Source organism: Cervus canadensis, chromosome 7 (genome assembly GCF_019320065.1).
Source record: "Cervus canadensis isolate Bull #8, Minnesota chromosome 7, ASM1932006v1, whole genome shotgun sequence".
NCBI classification, from domain to species: Eukaryota; Metazoa; Chordata; class Mammalia; order Artiodactyla; family Cervidae; genus Cervus; species Cervus canadensis.
Window position 1 is genome coordinate 35,665,297 of NC_057392.1, and position 20,112 is coordinate 35,685,408.

The 20,112-nt window shown below is 38.8% G+C and overlaps 1 protein-coding gene across 6 annotated transcripts in view; it reads left to right on the forward strand.

Annotated features, from left to right (window-relative positions):
- QTRT2 (queuine tRNA-ribosyltransferase accessory subunit 2) overlaps positions 1–20,112 on the forward strand; it is a 39,530-nt gene that overhangs the window by 1,591 nt on the left and 17,827 nt on the right. For all 6 annotated transcript variants that reach the window (XM_043474908.1, XM_043474910.1, XM_043474907.1 and 3 more), the window contains exons 2-8: positions 3,984–4,205; positions 4,964–5,019; positions 6,672–6,748; positions 9,929–10,141; positions 14,263–14,462; positions 16,816–16,967; positions 19,059–19,176. In XM_043474908.1, coding sequence (XP_043330843.1) covers positions 4,006–4,205; positions 4,964–5,019; positions 6,672–6,748; positions 9,929–10,141; positions 14,263–14,462; positions 16,816–16,967; positions 19,059–19,176 — 1,016 coding nt within the window. In that variant the 5' untranslated portion in view covers positions 3,984–4,005. The remainder of the gene's footprint in view (positions 1–3,983; positions 4,206–4,963; positions 5,020–6,671; positions 6,749–9,928; positions 10,142–14,262; positions 14,463–16,815; positions 16,968–19,058; positions 19,177–20,112) is intronic.

A 20,112-nucleotide genomic window follows, 5' to 3' on the forward strand; every position in this document is an offset into this window, starting at 1 on the left:
AGAAGAGACTTATAACAAGTGAAAAGGAAAAGGGCCAAATAAAAACCATTTAATACTTTGGAGACTGTTGGTTTGTTTCTTGAGAACTTTGCTTGGAGTAGTAGATTATATCACTCCAAAAACATATTTTAAAACTATGTGTATGTGTGTATATATTATATTTACATTACTCTGTAATAAAAGCTTTTTGTGTTTGAGCCGCTAGAAAAGAGGTGCAATTATAAAAATACTAACCACAAATTGACCAGTAATTAGGAGAGGAAAGCTGGGTTCAAAGCAGGACAAAGTTGCATGTTATTTTTTAAATATTGATTTCTGGGTAAAATACATTCTGATGTTTTCTTTGTATTTCTTAATATTTGCATTCATCCTTACAATACAGAGAATCACCAATAGCAGTTTATCTATTGGAATACTTTTCCGTAAACCCAATTGTCTGCTTTACCTCGCTTACTTTTTCCTTTGATGCTGTGTCCATTCACTGTTTAGGGTAGGACTCTTAAGAAACCCTAAACAGCAGAATGTGAGTGCATTCCATCAGAGTCCCATACTGTGGAGAAAACCAAGTGAGTATTTCTCTCTAGCTGACCTAGTGAGTTCAGGACACTAAGCTGAGGACTTTGAATTTCATCTTTAAAGGTTTGGTAATTAAACTTTACATCATATCACAGGAGAACCCATCTCTGCATCTAAGAGCACATGCATCTAAGAGCACAGTGGCTGATGTCTGCTAGAACTAACACAGACCTGTAATAACTGACCTTGGGTTAAGGATGAAGGAAGCTGTTTCTTTGATTGAAGAAAGAGTGGCAAAAGGAGATATGTATATACAAACATTGTGTTACTCTCACTTCAAAGATGTAATCAAAAGCACAGGCCTCCTGGCAGAGACCTGGGTTCTAGATTCTGATTAATCTCACTTAGCCTCAGAGTCATGGTTGTGGAACAGCAGAGGGGATCATCAAGTTCATGACGAGCTCTCCGTTCAGCGTCTCTGGTAGTAATGGTCAGACTTAACTATTCTCAGCATTTCTAAAGTCTAATGGCAATCATTCATTACCTGGGGTGTTAAACAGAGGTTTGCTAAAGAGTTGTGGATTGTTTTATCTGAAATTGAGTTAGCTTGACATGGAAAAGCACATTGTCTTATGCTTGTCAGCAGCTTTGTCAGTCCGATTTATTAATAAACTGGAAGAATGAAAGGGTTTGATGCGGAGGAGTAATAATAAAAATTGGTAGCCTTCTAGTCTAAAACTTCATTTTTTCAAACATGCTAGTTTTATCCAATAAAGGCTGTTTCCACTTTTATATGGTCAACTCATGTATATACATTGAACTCTTGACAAAGCTTAAACACTTAGATGAGACAGAATTTTTGGAGTAAGTGGAAGAACCAGCAAATTCTTCTCTTTAGGCCTTTCTGAAAATATGTGGGACAGTGCAGTTTCTTACATTCTCAGATGTGTGTGAGTAGTAAGTGCTAAGTTCTTGCAGTGTTAGTAACCTTGGTCCAGTAAATTTTCATTAGTTCTTATTTTTGTCTCAAAAACCTATTGTTCCTTGTTAGTTGATTCTAATAGAATAATAAGGTTGATTAATTAACCTTAAAGTGAATTTCTCACCTTCATGCTTCCCCCTGCTTTAATTCTCTAGAACTTAGATTGCAAAATACATTCTTTAACTTTGCTATAAATGGTTTCAGAGCTCTGTTAGTTTCAAAACTATTTTTATCACTTGAAATCAGAAGATTATGTGTATTATTTGATAAATCAATAAGAAATATGATTTTGTAAACTGATGACTCTTGTATTTTCTGTGTTACATTCTTATTAGCCTGTAAATATATTTAATTTTTTGGTATAAACTTCCTTTTATTTTAAGTTTTAATATGTAATAACACAGTTTTATAAAAAGTAGCTTTTATATTACCTTTTGTTAAAGCATAACTTTTTTCCCTTGAAAGTGGCTTAGTCATGTCCAGCATTTTGTGACCCCATGGACTGTAGCCCACCATGGAATTCTCCAGGCAAGAATACTGGCATGGGCTGCCATTTTCTCCTCCAAGGGATCTTCCTAACCTAGAGATTGAATCTGCATCTCCTACATTGCAGGCAGATTCTTTACCATCTGAGCCACAACGGAAGCCCTCTAATCTCTCTATTTGTGTGGGTTCCAATGAGACTTTTTTTTAGTTTTTTTTTTTTTTTTTTGATGTGGACCATTTCTAAAGTCTTCATTGAATTTGATACAATATTCTTGTTTTATGTTTTTGGGTTTTTTGGCCTCGAGGCATGTGAGATCGTAGCTTCCTGACCAGGGATTGAACCCAAATCATCTGCTTTGGAAGGCAAAGTCTTAACCACTGGACTACCAGGGAAATCCCCAGAGTTATTTTTATGTCTGTATTTGTGATAACTTGAAATAATGAAGGTTGAGTCATAGAAAATTGACCAGCCTTTCCTGAAATACTCATATCTTAAAAAAAATTTTTTTTTAATTGGAGGGTAATTATTTTATAATATTGTGTTGGTTTCTGCCAAACATAATTCATGTTTAACATGAAATCACTTATTGAACCATATAGAAAGTAGTTATTCTTATTTCCAAATTCCACAAGGATTATTTTATTTCAGTATAAGAATTTATGGCTCCCAAGAAAGGAATATTTGCATTTCTGAATATCTTTTAACTCATGATAGATAATGCTTTATTTGGTAAAACATCTTTTAAACAATGGTTGACTTTCAGTGTGGTTTAATATAGTGCTTAAGGGGATGGGATCTAAGGTTGGAACCATTCAGAGAGCCATGTTAATTTATCTATTAGTAAAACTGGGTCTTGCCTAACTTGCAAAAATTTAAGAGGATATAGTGCTTGCTGTAGAGACACTGGTATTTCAGAATGCTGGATATCCAGTGACAGTTTGCAAAATGATCTGCCATGCCTGGTTACCAAGTTTTACAGGGCATTTAAGGAATTGGAGCCTGGGATTTGCTTTACTGAATAATAAGACAACCCAACAAAGTAATTGACAATGTTTTCTAATTTTTTTTCCCCCTGTGTATCTGTGTAATTTAGAAAGTGTATCTTTTTTTTTTAATCAAATATTTTTCCTTTCCAATTGTAAAAGCAACTTTGCTTGTGAATTGCGTTGATGCGCCACAGTTTCTCACCTCTATTTTTAAAAGAACAAGGTTGGAAAATAATCCCACTTCTCAGAGATAATCTCTGTGTTTATTTGTTCATATATATTCTTCCATGAATGCATGCTCAGTTGTGCCTGACTCTTTGCGACCCCATGGACTATAGCCTGCCAGGCTCCTTTGTCCATGGGATTTTTCAGGCAGGAATACTTGAGTGGGTTGCCGTTTCCTTCTCCAGGGGATCTTCCTGACCCAGGGCTCAGACTCCAGCCTCCTGAGCCTCCTGCACTGGCAGGCAGAGTCTTTACCACTGAGCCACCTGTGAAGCCTATATATTCTTCCATATATTTTAATAAACAGCAGAATGCTGCTTTGGAACCTGTTTTCTTCATTTAATTACATGTTAGGAAGATTTACTATGTTGCCTAGTATCCTCTCAAATCAGAGAAAGAAAAAATAGGTCAAAACAGTATTTCTTAAGCAGTGTGACCTTTCTGTATACACATTTTCAAAGCTGAGAGTAAGCCTTGGCTTCAGAATGCTCTTCCCATGATTAGTCTTTACTTCTGTCCTTCCATTTGTTTGGTTTTCATCAGCTGAGACAAAACTTCCCTGATTGAATTTAAATATGGTGATGTCATCATATTGCTCTGTGACTTTGGGAAAGGTACCTTATTCTCTCTGTCATTTCCTATCCCCCTATTCCTGATATCTAAAAAAATTCTAGACTGGGAAGTATATGAAACATGATATTTATTTTTCTGTAAGTTGCTTTCTTTCAAAAATGTTTAGCCTTTGGCCATCATGGAACTTCTGAATGTAATGTTCTTTTCTTATCAGGACTTAGAGGAATCCCTTTAAGATGAAGCTAAATCTTACCAAGGTGGTTAATGGCTGTCGCCTCGGAAAAATAAAAAACCTTGGCAAAACAGAGAACCACACCATGGACATCCCAGGCTGCCTTCTATACACCAAGGCTGGCTCCGCCCCTCACCTGACCCATCACACGCTGCATAAAATCCATGGGGTTCCTGCCATGGCTCAGCTTACACTATCTTCACTGTAAGTATGAGACCTGATCATTCACATGTCAACTTTAGCAGCAGCTTGGTTACCTTACTAAGTTGAAGTAAAGAGAAAGACTTTTTTTGCTTCTGTATACAAAATGTGTAGGCTTTTTATAGTGAAATCAGAAGAGAGATATCAAATATTATACATCATCTGACCATAACATGGAAGGCACAGGCTGAACCTACATGTTAGAGCTGCTTCGCTTTTCCATACTGCCTGCATTGCCGCTCCCAGGGGTGATGGTGCCCATAATGCCCCATCAGGGCTAAACTTGGGCCCGCAGGGCTGTCTTCATGCACCAGCCTCAGAGTTTCCTGTCTCAGCACATGTACTTGCCAATTCTACTTTAGGGTAACAGAACTAATGGAGTGAGGTCATTTTGTGTCATGTACATACTGACCTTATCCCTAATTGAAAAATCTGCTATTTGATCAAATTACTCTGCAAGATTGTATTAGTAACAGTCATTTTAAAGGAACAAGGGGAAGAAGAAAATCTAGATATTCTGAAGCCCTTGATCTTTGCTAGGTTCTCTTTCTCACAGAGCCACTTGCAACTTAAAGACCTTTGTCCTGGCTAATAAACTCAACCTAATGAGTGGGGACTCCTGAATATGTGTACTTGGTGTTTTGAGACTACACTTACTATCATGTGGCTCATTTGGCTGAGGAGAGGAGGCTTCAGTTGTTGCATAGAGTATCTGTAGAATGATTCATTATTATGTTACATATTTTTCTATTTTCTTATAGGGCAGAACATCATGAAGTCTTGGCAGAATATAAGGAAGGAGTTGGAAAGTTTATAGGTAAAATTTAATCAAGTTATTTGCGTGTGCCTTCTGGTGTATTAATTTGGAGGTTGAAGATGCTTTTTGTTTTTTGACTCTTCATGTATACGGTTATTCAGTCATGAATATAATATGCATTTATTGAGCATCTAAGAATAGGCATTGGGGATTCAAAGATGAGTAGGAAACAATTAACTGCCCTAATGAAACTCAGAGCCTAGTTGGCATTAAGATAAACAGGTAGTTCTAATAGAGTGTGGTGACTGCATTTGCAGGATCGGGAGTAGGTACATGTATAGTGAGAACCTAGAGGGAGGAACATATAACCTGCTGTAGAGTCCATGTGAACGGAAGTCAGAATAGAGATCTCGTGGGTCAAGGAGGAGTAGGAGTAAGCAAGATTAGGAGGTGGGTGTAGTGGTGGTGGTCGACAGGTTTGAGCTGACGCTCCAGGAGGAGAGCAGAGACCTAGAGGTGAGGGATTGCATGGAACACACCTAAGACCCAAAGCAGGCTTGTCATGTTTGAGCCTAAAACACAGCAGAGGATGAAGAGTTTATATTCACCTATATTCTGATATGTTAATATTGTCTTCTGTTCCAGAAATAGGATTTTAAATGCCAGTATATGTGTCCATTTATTTATAGGAAAAGCTTAGCAGTGATGGCCAGAGAACCAACTCTTCTCCAAACAGTTTTCTTCTGAAGCTTTTCCTCAGTGTCTGGGACTCACTTAAGTGACTGAAAATCCATTTCCATTGGTTATTCAGTCTTGCTGTTTCTGAGGGAGACTGCATGATGACTTGGTTGTCACAATGGCCTGTAATCTCCGTAGAGGAATTTATATAATACCATTTCCCTTGATCTGAGACCAATTTTAAAAACTGGCTTTAAAATATCCAAGCATATAATTAAGTGAAAATAGCTAATATAAGCTTTCTAGAGATAATTATAATAATTGAAATTGTAGAAAATAAGGTGGAGAACTGCAGAGATTTTTGTTGTTTGCTTTATATTTTTGGTCTTCAGCAAAATCCTGTTTTTTTCCTATGAAAATGTGGCATATGAAATTTAAGTACATATAATTACTAAACATTTTTTTTAAATGAATGTCTTTTTGATTAAAAAAACCTAAGAAACTGTCATCTTGAGTCAATGAAACTTACTGAAAAGGAGATCCATTTGCAGTGTCCTATCGTTTTTCTATAATTCTGTCCCTAGGGACCCATGATGTAGGCTCCATTTATTATTAATAATGTTACCTGTTGACTGTATAATTTCATCTTTCCAGTAGCAAGTTCACCTTGGATGGTACCTTATTGAGAATGAACTTAATGTTATTTTCTTCAAAGTAAATCAAGTAGGGTCAATATTTCATTAATCACTTTTCATTGTATCATGCTTCTGGTTATACATTTCCTTTGTAGCAACTCAGTGTCATTAGACATGAATGTTTAATTCTTCTTTTGGGTTTGTAGATTTCAAAATAATCTTCATTCATGTTGACAGGCCTCCTACAATTCTAAGGTCTGGTGTGGGCAATTTACTCTGTTTTAGCATTACTTTATCTGCCCTGCTGGATATGAAGCCACATTATGAAGCTGCTCTCAGTTACAGCACTGTGTCATTGCTGATGGAAGTGCTTTCAGGGGTTCTTTTTTGTTTATACAGGCATGCCAGAATCGCTCTTGTACTGTTCCCTGCATGATCCAGTCAGCCCTTGCCCAGCTGGTTATGTAACAAATAAGGTATGTTCTCAGAAGGTCCTTCAAGGCTGAAGCTTTGTCTCAGGAAGTCAGCGCATTGGATCCCTCAGATGCCAGGATTCCACTGCCTGGGATGCTGACCCATTCCAGATCCCTTTATGCCTTCTCTTTGTTTGTATGACTATAGTGGGATGGTGTGGTTTATAGGGCAGCCCACGGATGAGTTAAGGTAAGGAATGTATCCTCAGCTTTTTTACTGTTACCAAAAATTTGGGAGGAGAGAAGGGTCAAGTACATGCCCAAAAAAGAAATTGCTATAATGGTAGAAAAAAAAATAGTCTTTTGGTACCATGCTTTATTTGCAGTTTTAACAACCTCAGGAAAAGTAGGGGAAGTTGCTGATGAGTGTTATCACATGTATAACTATATATAGTAGAACTTCAGTATAATATTGCTGTTTAGAACAGAATTTGAAAAATCTGGGTCCATAGCCAGAGATTTTAGCTAGTCAAAAACAGTATCTAGAGGACTTCATTAAAAGTTTTAATCTGAGATACGGCCCCACTGCATTGTCCCAGAGGACAATGTTATGGAAAGACTTCAGTATATACTGCTACTTCACAAACATAGTTACTCTTTTCTTCGCCCACTTTATTGATATCAACAATGTCTATTAATCTTACCTAGGATACCTTTTTTTAAATTTGTCTTCTGTTTTACACTTCTTTCTATTTTGTAATTTGAATTCAAAAGGAAATATTTTGACCTCGATTATTCCATTTATAAGGGAGAACGGATTCATTCAAACAGTGTTATGCAGGATGAAAAAGATTGTATGTGGTCCTCCAATTACATACATCTGTTCTAAGAAGAGAGACGCTGTAGGGGAAGCAGTAACCAAAGGAACATACAGAGATTCTTGTGTACTGTGAGATTTATGTCTTTGCATATAATTCTGTATCTAACTATGTCTAATGAGTGAACATTCATAATGTGTGAGGCCCAGACTGCGTATGGACCTAACAAAAGCAGAAGATATTAAAAAGAGGTGGCAAGATCTTCACAACCCAGATAATCATGATGGTGTGATCACTCACCTAGAGCCAGACATTCTGGAATGTGATGTCAAGTGGGTCTTAGGAAGCATCACTACAAACAACACTAGTGGAGGTGATGGAATTCCAGTTGAGCTATTTCAAACCCTAAAGATGATGCTGTGAGAGTATTTCACTCAATATGCCAGCAAATTTGGAAAATTCAGCAGTGGCCACAGGACTGGAAAAGGTCAGTTTTCATTCCAATCCCAAAGAATGCTCAAGCTACTGCACAATTGCACTCATCTCACTCGCTAGTAACGTAATACTCAAAATTCTGCAAGCCAGGCTTCAACATTACGTGAACTGTGAACTTCCAGATGTTCAAGTTGGTTTTAGAAAACCAACTTTGAACCAGAGATCAAATTGCCAACATTTGTTGAATCATCGAAAAAGCACAAGAGTTCCAGAAAAACATCTATTTCTGCTTTATTGACTATGCCAAAGCTTTTGATTGTGTGGATCACAATAAACTATGGAAAATTCTGAAAGAGACGAGTATACCAGACCACCTGACCTGCCTCCTGAGAAATCTGTATGCAGGTCAGGAAGCAACAGTTAGAACTGAACATGAAACAGACTGGTTCCAAATAGGAAAATGAGTACGTCAAAGCTGTGTATGGTCACCGTACTTATTTAACTTATATGCAGAGTACATCATGAGAAACGCTGGGCTGGATGAAGCACAGGCTGGAATCAAGATTGCCGGGAGACATATCAATAACCTCATATATGCAGCTGACACCAGCCTTATGGCAGAAAGTGAAGAAGAACTAAAGAGCTTGTTGATGAAAGTGAAGGAGGAGAGTGAAAAAGTTGGCTTAAAGCTTAACATTCAGAAAACAAAGATCATGGCATCCGGTCCCATCACTTCATGGCAAATAGAGAAACAGTGGAAACAGTGGCTGACTTTATTTTGGGGGGCTCCAAAATCACTGCAGATGGTGACTGCAGCCATGAAATTAAAAGACACTTACTCCTTGGAAGAAAGGTTATGACCAACCTAGACAGCATATTAAAAAGCAGAGACATTACTTTGCCAACAGAGGTCCATCTAGTCAAGGCTATGGTTTTTCCAGTAGTCATGTATGGATGTGAGAGTTGGACTATAAAGAAACCTGAGTGCCAAAGAATTGATGCTTTTTGAACTGTGGTGTTGGAGACTCTTGAAAGTCCCTTGAACTGCAAGGAGATCCACCCAGTCCATCCTAAAGGAAATCAGTCCTGAATATTCATTGGAAGGACTGATATTGAAGCTGAAACTCCAATATTTTGGCCACCTGATGCAAAGAACCGACTCATTTGAAAAGACCCTGGTGCTGGGAAAGATTGAAGGCAGGAGGAGAAGGGGACTACAGAGGATGACATGGTTGGATGGCATCACTGACTCAGTGGGCATGAGTTTGAGTAAACACTGGTAGTTGGTGATGGACAGGGAAGCCTGGCATGCTGCAGTCCATGGGGTCGCAAAGAGTCCGACACGACTGAGCAACTGAACTGAACTGAGCGGAAACATTCTGTGTGAGGCCCAGATTGCGTTTGGGGCACAACTGTGATATTAGATACTTGGTTCAGACAAATATACAAAGGTGTGATAAAGGCTATCTTTTCTATGAAAGAAGTAAATACAAATTGCTGATAGAGCTTATAAGAGTGAGCAATTGATTTTGCCTAGTAAAGTTTGGGGAACATAGTAGAGAAGATGGCATCTAAACTCTTAGGTCTTGAATAGTATTTTACCAGGCAAAGAAGTAGGGGAAGGCCATCTCAATCAAAAGGAACAGTGTGTTGAAAGACAAAAAAATCAGTCTGTGGTGTAGTCAGAAACAGCATGGAGTGGAAGAGAGAGAAAGACTGGGATTCTGGAAAAGTAGACACAGAATTCTTGGGCGATAACTGAGAAGTTGGCTTGAATGGACATTGAAGGACACTATGAGCTCTCAGGTCCTTAGAAAATTTGGAATATGGTATGGGAAACCTCTTTACCCACCATGTCTAGAAGATTGAATTGCCACCATCTCTCCAGCTGTAAAGAAGAATTGAATTCAGAATTGCTTTGATCATTTTATTATTTTCTTTTTATTTGCATGTTGCTCTTGCTAATTCGTCTCACCTTGTTCCGTGGCAGTCAGTGTCTGTGTGGGGTGTTGGAGGACGCGTAGAAATGACTGCGTCCAAGTTCATGGCCATTCAGCAGGCCCTTCAGCCAGACTGGTTCCAGTGCCTTTCGGATGGAGAGGCAACTTGCGATGAAGCAACTTCCATAAAAAGAGCCAGAAAGTCTGTTGACCGATCGCTTCTCTTCCTGGATAATTGTCTGAAGCTACAGGAAGAGTCAGAGGTAAAGCCATACCACTCACCAGGCCTTTCTCCTGGAACTCTAGCTAATTTGCATTCCATGATACCACCCTTTCTGCCCCTCCTCCTGTTTCTTGCTCTTTACTTCTTGGTCTCTTTTATTCTCCTGATTTTTTCTTCTTCTCTGAATGTTTTATTGCTCTTTAGGATGTCTTAGGCTCTTTTTTTATCCCACACTATATGTTCTCTCTGGGAAGCTCCCCTTAGTTTTAATTGCTGAAAATTCTAAAATTGTGTGTATGATCAAGATCACTCTCCTTAGCTTCAGAGTTACACAGCCACAGGCCTTTGCTACATTCTCTCACTACACTATTCCTCTCAGGCACCTCAGACTCAGGTAACAAACTCAGTATCTCCTCTCCTCACACCTGCTCTTCCTCTGGCTCTCCTTCAGCACTGTTCTCCCTGTGTGACAGTCCCCAATTCCTCTGCCCAGAGATTTGAGTCTTTCAAGACCCTTTTTAGTATCGAGTTAATATTCAGTTGTTCACTCCACCCTGACTCCAGTTCCCTACGTATGTCTGGAAAGTGCCCCTTCCGGCTCTATATCCTGAAGGCATAGTAACCTCATCATCTCGTGAGCTGGGGAAGATGAAGCTGTAGCAGTGAATAAGGGACCTTGATAGCAGAGTTATAAAGCTGGAAAGGAAGGCATTCATTAGGAGAGAGCAGAGGAAGTGGGAGAATAGGAGATAGCGATCAGAGGAGAGACTTTTAGTGTCTGGTCATTTGTGTAGAGGAATCCTGAGCCACTAGCAGGCCCCACTGTGGCAAAGCACATGGAGTTTGAGAAAGATCATTATTTTGAGTTTACTAATAAAAAATGTACTTTGGCTAATCAATATACGTGAAATAATTAGAGGAAGCTTACTTGTCATTCTGATAGAACTCTCAGTATCTGAGTAAGGGTTCAGCGTGGGGACATTGCTGCGGCTCTGAATTGTTAGCTCTGCTAACAGTTATTTGCTAGCAATTGTTTTCGGCCAGTAATTATCCTTGTAGGATGAGTAAATGTTTGGATGAGTAGAAAGGAGGACAGGGAGAGTGACAGAGTGTGATTATTAGAAAGGCCAGATGAGCCTCAAATCCCTCTTGTGTGTTGTCAGCCACACCATTTCACATTATTCTTGTGGGCTGGGCAAATGCTCGGGTCCCTCTCTGTACCCCTTATGCTGTTATCTTGACATGATTATTGATAGTGCCCCCTTTTACTCTTAAGTGTGTTCTATTTTAGACAATACGGTTATACTTTTTTTAAATTTACTTATTTATTTGGCTGTATCGAGTCTTAGTTGTGGCACACGGGATCTTTGGTTCTGGTATGCGAGCTTTCTAATTGTGTTCAGGCTTAGTTGCCTGGCAGCAAATGGGGTCTTACTTCCCTGGCCAGGGATTGAACCTGTGTCTCCTGCATTGAAGGGTGGATTCTTAACCTCTGGACCACCAGGCAAGTCCCTGGTGGCTACACTTCTTATACCCATGAAAACGAGTTCCTAGATGGGGCTGTGCCAATCACGTAAAGGAACAGGCCTATGTAACTGTCTACTTTGTATGTCTGCAAGCATCTTTTCCTCTGTCTGTGATTTTTTCCTCTTATCCATTGAATCCTCTTATTCTGAATGCCCTTAAGCATTGAAGCTCCTCAAGATTCTGTCGTCAGCTTTCCTTCCTTCTGCGTGTATTCCCGAGGCCAGGGATGGTGAATAAGTCTCATCTCAAGGTGCTCAGAGCTGTGCACAGTGCAGCAGGGTGAGGAGAGCCTCTTGGCTGTGTCTAGCGTGGCAGCAGGCGAGGGGAGTGGCAGCCTGTGCCAAGCACCTCCTACTGTCTAGCCTGGGCAGTTGCACCAGTATATACATTGCCCTAACTTTTATTCCGTATCTTCAGTGGCTGATACCTCAAACTCAGAATGCGCAAAACAGAATAATCATCTTCCCTCACCCTCCACTGGTGTCCTAGGATGCCCTGTCTTGGCTCTTCTCATCATCTCCCTGGACATCTGAAATAGGAGCCAGGAGTCATCCTATTTTTGTCCTCATCCTCTCCCCAGGAAACTCAGCAGTCAGGTTGTGTTGAGTTGTTGATTGTTCTTCCTGACGAGGTTGCAGATCCTCTCTCTCCTGTTCACTCCATCGCTACTGCCTCAGTCAAGATCCTCTTTGTCTTCCCCAATGATTCAAGTCATCTCTACTCCATCCTTTAACCACACTCACCCTCAGTTCACTCTCCACACAGCAGCTTAAGTCTTCTTTCTGGAGGAATAGTCTGATTATGTTCCTCCTGCTTAAATCAAGAAGCAGGATGAATATAGCCTTTTAGCCTCTTTATAGCCTTCCAGGCTCCCTTCCCACCCACTTCTTCTATTGAAGAGCCACTGTTGATTGGTATTTTTCCTTGTAAACCTTATTTTTTATAGTCACATACACATAATTATTACATATATGCATGCCTCTGGTTTTTATTACAGGAATATGATCATCTTTTCAGGAATTTGTTTGTTTTTATTTAGCAGTGTCTTGAAATTATTTTCCTGTTAGTGTATATATTACTATACGTTATGCTTTCTTTTTAAAACAACTGTGTAGGAAGCCATACTATGAACATATTATACTTTACTTAAGCCTCTACTCTACTGATGGATGTTTAGCCTGATTCCAGTTTTTCATTATTCTAAACAACTTTGTTTCATATGCACCAAAAATAAACTTTGGTGCATATGAATAAATATATTTGTAGGTGATATTCTTAGAAGTGGAATTTTAGAATGTATAAAGATAAAAGTATTGACATTTTGGTAAATGTTGTATGTTTGCCCTAGCAAGAGGCTGAACTAATTTTTATTCTCTGTAGTTGTCAGGGTATGTAAGTGCCATTTCTCTAACCCTTTTACCTCCACTATGTTGCTTTTTATCTTTTGACTTTTCTGTCAGTGTGATGGGCAAAAATGGTATCTAATTATTTCCAGGTTTCATTTCCTTGTGAGATTTAGTAAGCTCTCCAGATGTGTTTTTCTGAAGTTCATATTCACATATTTGCCTAGATGTCTGTAGGGCTGTCCTTTGCTTAGAGGATTTGTTGGAGCTTTGTCCATGGTGTAGACATTTAGCTATCTCTCCAAAGAGTAAGTTCCCCTTTACCTTTGTTGATAGTATATTTCACTAGGGATTTTTTTAATGTTTCTGTGCTCAATTATGTCTGCTTTTTCCTTTTCCTTCCAAAGCTTTATCTTGCTTTGGAAGGCCTACCTTATCCCAAGAGTATAAAAATACTTAATCTGTTTTTCTAATACTTGTATAACTATATCTTTTATGCTTAGATCTTTAGGGCTATCGGGAATTTATTTTTGAGAATGGTGTACAGTACTAATTTTTGTTTTATCTTTTTCCAAATGAGCAGTCAGTTGTCCCAGCCAGTGTCACAGTTCCTAATGTTATTTATAACTAAGAGATTTCTTTTTTCCCCCCAAACTTTAAACTTTTTATTTTGTATTGGGGTATAGCTAATTAACAATGTTGTGATAGTTTCAGGTGAACAGCAAAGGGACTCAGCCATACATATATATGTATCCATTCTCTCCCAAATCCCACTCCCACCCAGGCTGGCACTTAACATTGAGCAGAGTTCTATGGGCTATACAGTAGGACCTCATTGGTTATCTATTTTAAAGTTAGCAGTGTATACGTGACCTTCCCAAAGTCCCTAACTATCCCTTGCCCTGGCAACTGTAAGTTTGTTTTCTAAGTCTGTGAGTCCTAAGAGACTTAGAAGTAGCCTAGAGTAGACCAGGAGAACCATTTCTACAAATGAAAGCTGTTGCTTTTGTTCTTTTCCTCTTGTACCTGCCTGGTGTGTGTTTAAGCTAAAGCATGACTGCCTATGTTGATTGTCTCAGTTTCTCTTCAGTCTTTTCTTACCTCGTTGAATGGCTTTCAGATTGTGTTCTTTGGAACCCTAAAGGTTCTCAGGAAGGAGAGTGTGCCATCCCCCTGCATGCTTCAACTGAGATTTCATCTCTCCAGGGGGCTTCTGCTAACTAATGCTCATTTAAACAGAGGTCTCCACTACTGGAAACAGTTAAAAATGTTCAATCCTTTCTCACCTTAGGTCCTCCAGAAAAGTTCGATCATTGGAGTGATCGAAGGTGGAGACGTGACGGAGGAGAGGCTGAGGTCGGCTCGAGAAACAGCCAAGCGGCCTGTTGGCGGCTTCCTTCTGGATGGCTTTCAGGGGAATCCAGCAACCCTGGAGACTAGACTGCACTTGCTGTCATCAGTCACTGCAGAGCTGCCGGAGGACAAACCAAGGCTAGTGTTCAGGAGGATGCAGGCCAAGCCTGGTGGGCTGCAGAATGTGCAGTATGCAGTCTGCAGTGTGCAGTCTCTACATGGGCGTGTCTTTTGATGTTTTGATTATGTTCTTTCTGGGCTGAGTCTGCTTGGGGGAGTCTGCCTTTGATTTTAGAATGTGGGCCAGAGAACGGTGCCATGTGAGTTAGTTTATTTGATTCTTATAAGTGAGGGCAAGTGTTATATTATTCCCCCTCATTCTTGTGCCAAATATAAATAATATTCTTTATCCATTATAACCTGGGGACTGGTAGAAAGTCACATGGAACTCTGGCCTTAATCACAGAAAGCTGAGGACAGATCTGGGATCCCCAGTGGAATGAAGACGGGTTCTATCAATAAGGACCTTTAAGAGGTTCTTAGATTTGAGGCAGGTAGTGAGGAGGAGTATTTTTTGAAATCGAGGGAACTGGCAACCTGAGTGGGGCTGGCTGTTTCCATCCATCATAGGATTTACTATGTGCTGGAGAGAAGAGTGATCTGCAAGATTTTAAGGCAAAAAAATCCGTAAGTTTCTGCGTACAGCTGATGTCTTACCAGACTATCCACATATTTTATTTTTTTTTAAAAAGACTGTAGTCTTTTATCCCAGTTGGTATGAATATTCATGCTTTTTTTTCCTGGAGATACATTAAGAGGTTTGATTATGGGGTAATACTTATACCCCTCGGGCTGATGAGTAATATTATGTGTGCTATGCTCAATCACTCAGTTGTGTCAACTCTTTGCAATCCTATGGACTGTAGCCTGCCACGCTCCTCTGTCCATGGGATTCTTCAGGCAAAAATACTGGAGTGGGTTGCCATGCCCTCCTCCACGGGATCTTCCCAACTCAGGGATCAAACCCAGGTCTCCCGCATTGCAGGCAGATTCTTTACCTGCAATGGTCTGAGCCACATGGGACACCCTGAGTGATATATATATGTATATAATTTTACTACTTTTAAAAAAAAAGTCCAGGTATAACTTGTAGTTAAGTATATGGATTTTAGGCATGCCTTGATGAATTTTTATTCCTGTATATGCTTGTAAACACCAGCCAGAACAAGATATTTCCAGCACCCCAGCCACCATCCTCCCCACCCTCGCCCCAGTTTTATCCTAGTCCTCTGTGTTCATTGCTTTCCCTCCTGTGCTTATTTCATTTGGGTGCAGATGACAATTCAGCACTAGTATTTCTAGTCATTTTCTGGACTTCTTTTGAATTAAATGCTCACAGATGTCTGTTACTGGATTTGAAAGCTGGGATTGTTTTTCTTTCTCTTAAGTGTGTAGAAATGCCAGCTTCAGTTGGAGAGGAGTTCTAAAAACATGACATTACTTGAAGGAAACTGTAGTCAGAAAAACCAGCATATATTTAAGGGTTCTGGTTGTTTAATATTACATAAGCCTTTTTTTGGACTTCTTTTAGAAATCAGGGAGTCTATAAGCTTTTCTCTGCCAGTTTATAAAAGGGACTATGAGTAAAAAAACAAACATAAAAAATAGCAGCCAGCCAGCCCTGATCTATTGCATCTCCCCATCTTGTTTTAGTGGCAAAACCTAGTTGAATATTATTAACACTCTCAGAATGCATTACCTATTGCCTCTAGAAATACCATCTCATTCCACCATGCAGACATTTTGTTAATGGAGAAAATATAGAAGAAGCATAAAGAAAGCTAACTAGTTTCTTGGATCCTGTGGGCAGAGTTGAAATTCCGAGAGTAAGAATTGCTTTGTAAATGGAGCTATGAAGAATACAGTAGGTAAAAATGTCTTTCTTGAGCCAACAATGAAAAAGAATTATAAGCAAAGTACAGTTAAGACATGGAAGAGTATTTGAAGAAAATAAAGCACACAGCTTTACACTAAAAAAAACAATCATATGCAGTGGATAGAAAGGCTACAGAATTAAGTCCAAGACTCTGGAGATTGTTTCAGAAGGGATGAGTGAGAAAGAAAACTAACCCTTACTAGCTTCTCTTTGGAGTCAGAAACTACACTCTGCTTTTTCAAGTACATCATTCATCCTCACAGTCAGTCTATGAGATGTGTATTCTTGCTTTTGTTTTTAAAATTTGGAAAACTAAAACTCAGAGAGGTTAAGAAACCTTCCCAAAGTAACACAGCAGGTAAATAAATGGCAGAGTTGAGATTCCAGTCCAGGTTTCTGCTGCCAAAGCTCTGTGGTCTTTCCGCTACACCTCTTTATCTGCTGCTTGCCATGCTAACCATGATTTTCATTATTATTACTGTTAATGCCTTCTGGAAAGACTCTGATTTCATTCCTGGCATTGTCCTCATGTCACTCCATGTATTATTTTCACAGGCTCATCTGTGGTGTTAGCCGGCCAGATGAGGTGCTCGAGTGTATTGAAAGAGGAGTGGATTTATTTGAGAGTTTTTTCCCTTATCAAGTGACAGAGCGGGGATGCGCCCTGACTTTCAGCTTTGATTACCAGCCGAATCCTGAAGAGACATGTAGGTCTTTTGAAGTTAATCTCTGTGTCACCCTTAAATTCTTTCTATTTCCTATCGGCTTTTGGCTTGAGTCACAAACCAGAAACATGTGCATACTGTAAAGCCAGCCTTTTATAAAACTACGTCTTTGTTTTTTATCTGTACACCCTGGCATGTTGGCACACAGAACCAGGCACTTAATACTACACACATAGCTCATCAATATTCGGAAGTGATTTTTGTAGGGAGCAGAACCAAGAAAAACAAAACCTCTTCTATTAATAGCCAGAAAAAAAGAACATTCAGAGTGAATGAATGGTGATGAAAATCTAAGAAAAGAAAACCTTTGAACTGCTTGGTAAAAGTTAATTCATTTTTTCACAAAGGAGTTCTTGTCTGTTTTTTGCAAACGTCATGCTAAAATACAGGGAGTCTCACCCTCTCTGATCTTAGTGTTACTTTGCTTTTTTTTTCATACTGAAATGTGAAAGCTGTTTTCCTCTGCTAATGTTGCTTTGAAGCACTGCCATTTGCTTTTATTGTTTAGTTATTCAGAAGTCAAGAAAATCAGTTTCAGATTCTAATGTTTAGCTGGCAATAAAAAAGGAACCGGGTTATAGACTTAGGGTTGGGGTCCCTTGAAGTGTGTCTGCAGTGTTTCAGGAGAGTGTTGTGGGCCCGTTTGCCCTCTGGCCTTCAGAGTGTGCTTTCCTTTCCCGCCTGCTGCTCCCCTTAAATTTGAGTAGGGTCAGAGACTTCTTTAAAGGCTCCTTTTATTCCCCATAAGTGATGAAAATTTCATTCAGGATTTGTTACACTTCTGTAACACAACTTAAGCAATAATCTAAATGGAATTACTTCTGGAAACAAAATCAATCAAGTTGATCAAATTCTTAAGCAGAGGAGACCAGGTTTACTATCTCTTAGACAGACTAGAACATATGTATATAGATAGGTGTACCATAAACACTTTATAAATGTTCATGGCTTCATTTACAAGTGAAATTATTTCTGCCAGCACATAGGTGATTGTTAGTCATTCTGTACTGTGAATACGCAAAGCTCTACAGAGAACCTGGTATTGAGTTCTTTGGAACAAACAAGTTCCTTTTGGGCCAGAGAAAGCCAGATTTCTTCATGACTGGAAAAACTGAGTTTAAACATTTTTATGAAAGTATTATTATGAATCATATTTGTGTATGTGCATACTAAATTGGGGCTTTTTGCCAATTACAAAGTGAAAATTCCACAAGAATTAGTTGCCTGATGTAGGCAGTAATTTCCCCAGTGACAAGGACTTTCCAAAAGCCAGGGTTTTATTATGGTTTTCCACATCAGCATGCCAATAATGGCAGCAAAATTAGAATAGCCATGGGCTCAATGCTCAGGTTACATCGCTTTTTCCTTTCACCTGGGCGAATTTACCTTCCTAGGACCATCTGCCCATTTTCCTTGGGCCTAACATTGTTATTACTCATTCCCAGAAATACTTCTCTACTTGCACTCTGGCTGGCTCTTTGCATAGTAACTAGTGTTTCCCTTGCAATTCCAGCAATGTTCTTACTTAAAGCAAAGAGTTCAAGGGAACAACTCAAATTCGCATTTAATTCTGGATTAACTGAGTTCCCTGGAGGGCCAGAGTCTCCATACAGAATACATAAATTAAAACCATATTCTACTTTTAATCTGTAATATAGGCAGTTACAAAGCCCAGTGAATTTGCATGTACATTATGATAAGACATGACTCCCAACACACAGGCACACACATTTATTCTTTCCCTCCCCCTCTGTCTTACACACACACGAACATACACACACCCAGCTGGTTTTTAAGAAATCCTTCCTTGAGAGTAAGATTATAAGATATACACTTGTAACCATGTTTTGCTAGACATAGTTGAGTGTCCAGGTTTTGATACTATAGATTACAGGTCAGTGATCACCTTGTTACATGTTCCTTTTTTTAATGTGTGTGCATTTCCTTAAGTTAAGTTCTAAGGAGTGGAATTACAGGGTCAAAGGACCTGAAATAGTAACTAAAACAAAAATTCTCCCAGTGGCCCCTCTTTATCTGATCTTCATTCAAGACTTCTTTTTGGTTTGTCCTCAGTATTACAACAAGATGGAACACAGGAAGAAATAAAATATGTGGATCAAACAAAGAAAAGTAAAACAACCAGTTGCGACCGAGAAATGACATCATTTGAAATTAATCTGAAGGAAAAAAAGTAAGGATTGTTTTTTTAAATTTGATTTCTGTCTTTTTAATTTCAGTCTGTTTTAAAAGTTTTATGTAACTGTTCCCTTCTCAGTTTATGAGTTCATAAAATATTTATAGTTGGACATTGTTTGGGCCTTCTCAAATTCAGTGCCAGCAGAACTCTTTTTTTCTGTAGATGAATTTGTGTACTTTGTCTTGTCAGAAAACTGAGGCTTGATAACTAATGTTTTAGAAGAGCTGTCAGGAGGATTAGACCAAATCCATTGTTTGGTGTTTCTTATGATTACTTTAAATAATAACAGTGTAAAATAAGAATTTCAAGATAAAATACAAAAAGATTTTTAAATTTTAAGGAATTTAAGCCATCTTGGTTATATACAAATTATAAATCTTAAGTAAAGTATTTGCCTCTATAAAGACTAAACTAAGATATCTTGTAACTTTGTGTTTGGCCAAAAGTGGAAATTATCAGTGAACAAGTGAGTAGTTTTTCTGGAACTTGGTATACTTATTTTGATGCTGGGGTATTTTTGGTCTTATGTAAAGGGACATTTTAGGGACTCAGACTTATTTATTACTATCTAGTAATAGTACAGACTTGAAAATTTATGAAAGAATGTGAAATTCCTAGTTCTTCTTTCTGTAGTGACTTCTTGATTGTAGGTCTGAAATGCTGACATTTACCATGTTTGACTTATTGAAAAATAACCAAGGAGGTTCATTTCTGTTTTTAAAAAGCTAGGGTGATATAAATGGTTACTACTAAAATTCCCTTTACATTGTAGATATCATTGGGAACTGCTGTATTTATCAGCAATAGACTTGAAGCTTTGGAGATTTGGCATTCAGATTGTGGTTCTGCTCATGACTGTGTGACTTTGGTCAAGTCACTTAACTTCCTTTAAATAGCTGATAAAAGATAGTACATATAGTGCTTAGCATG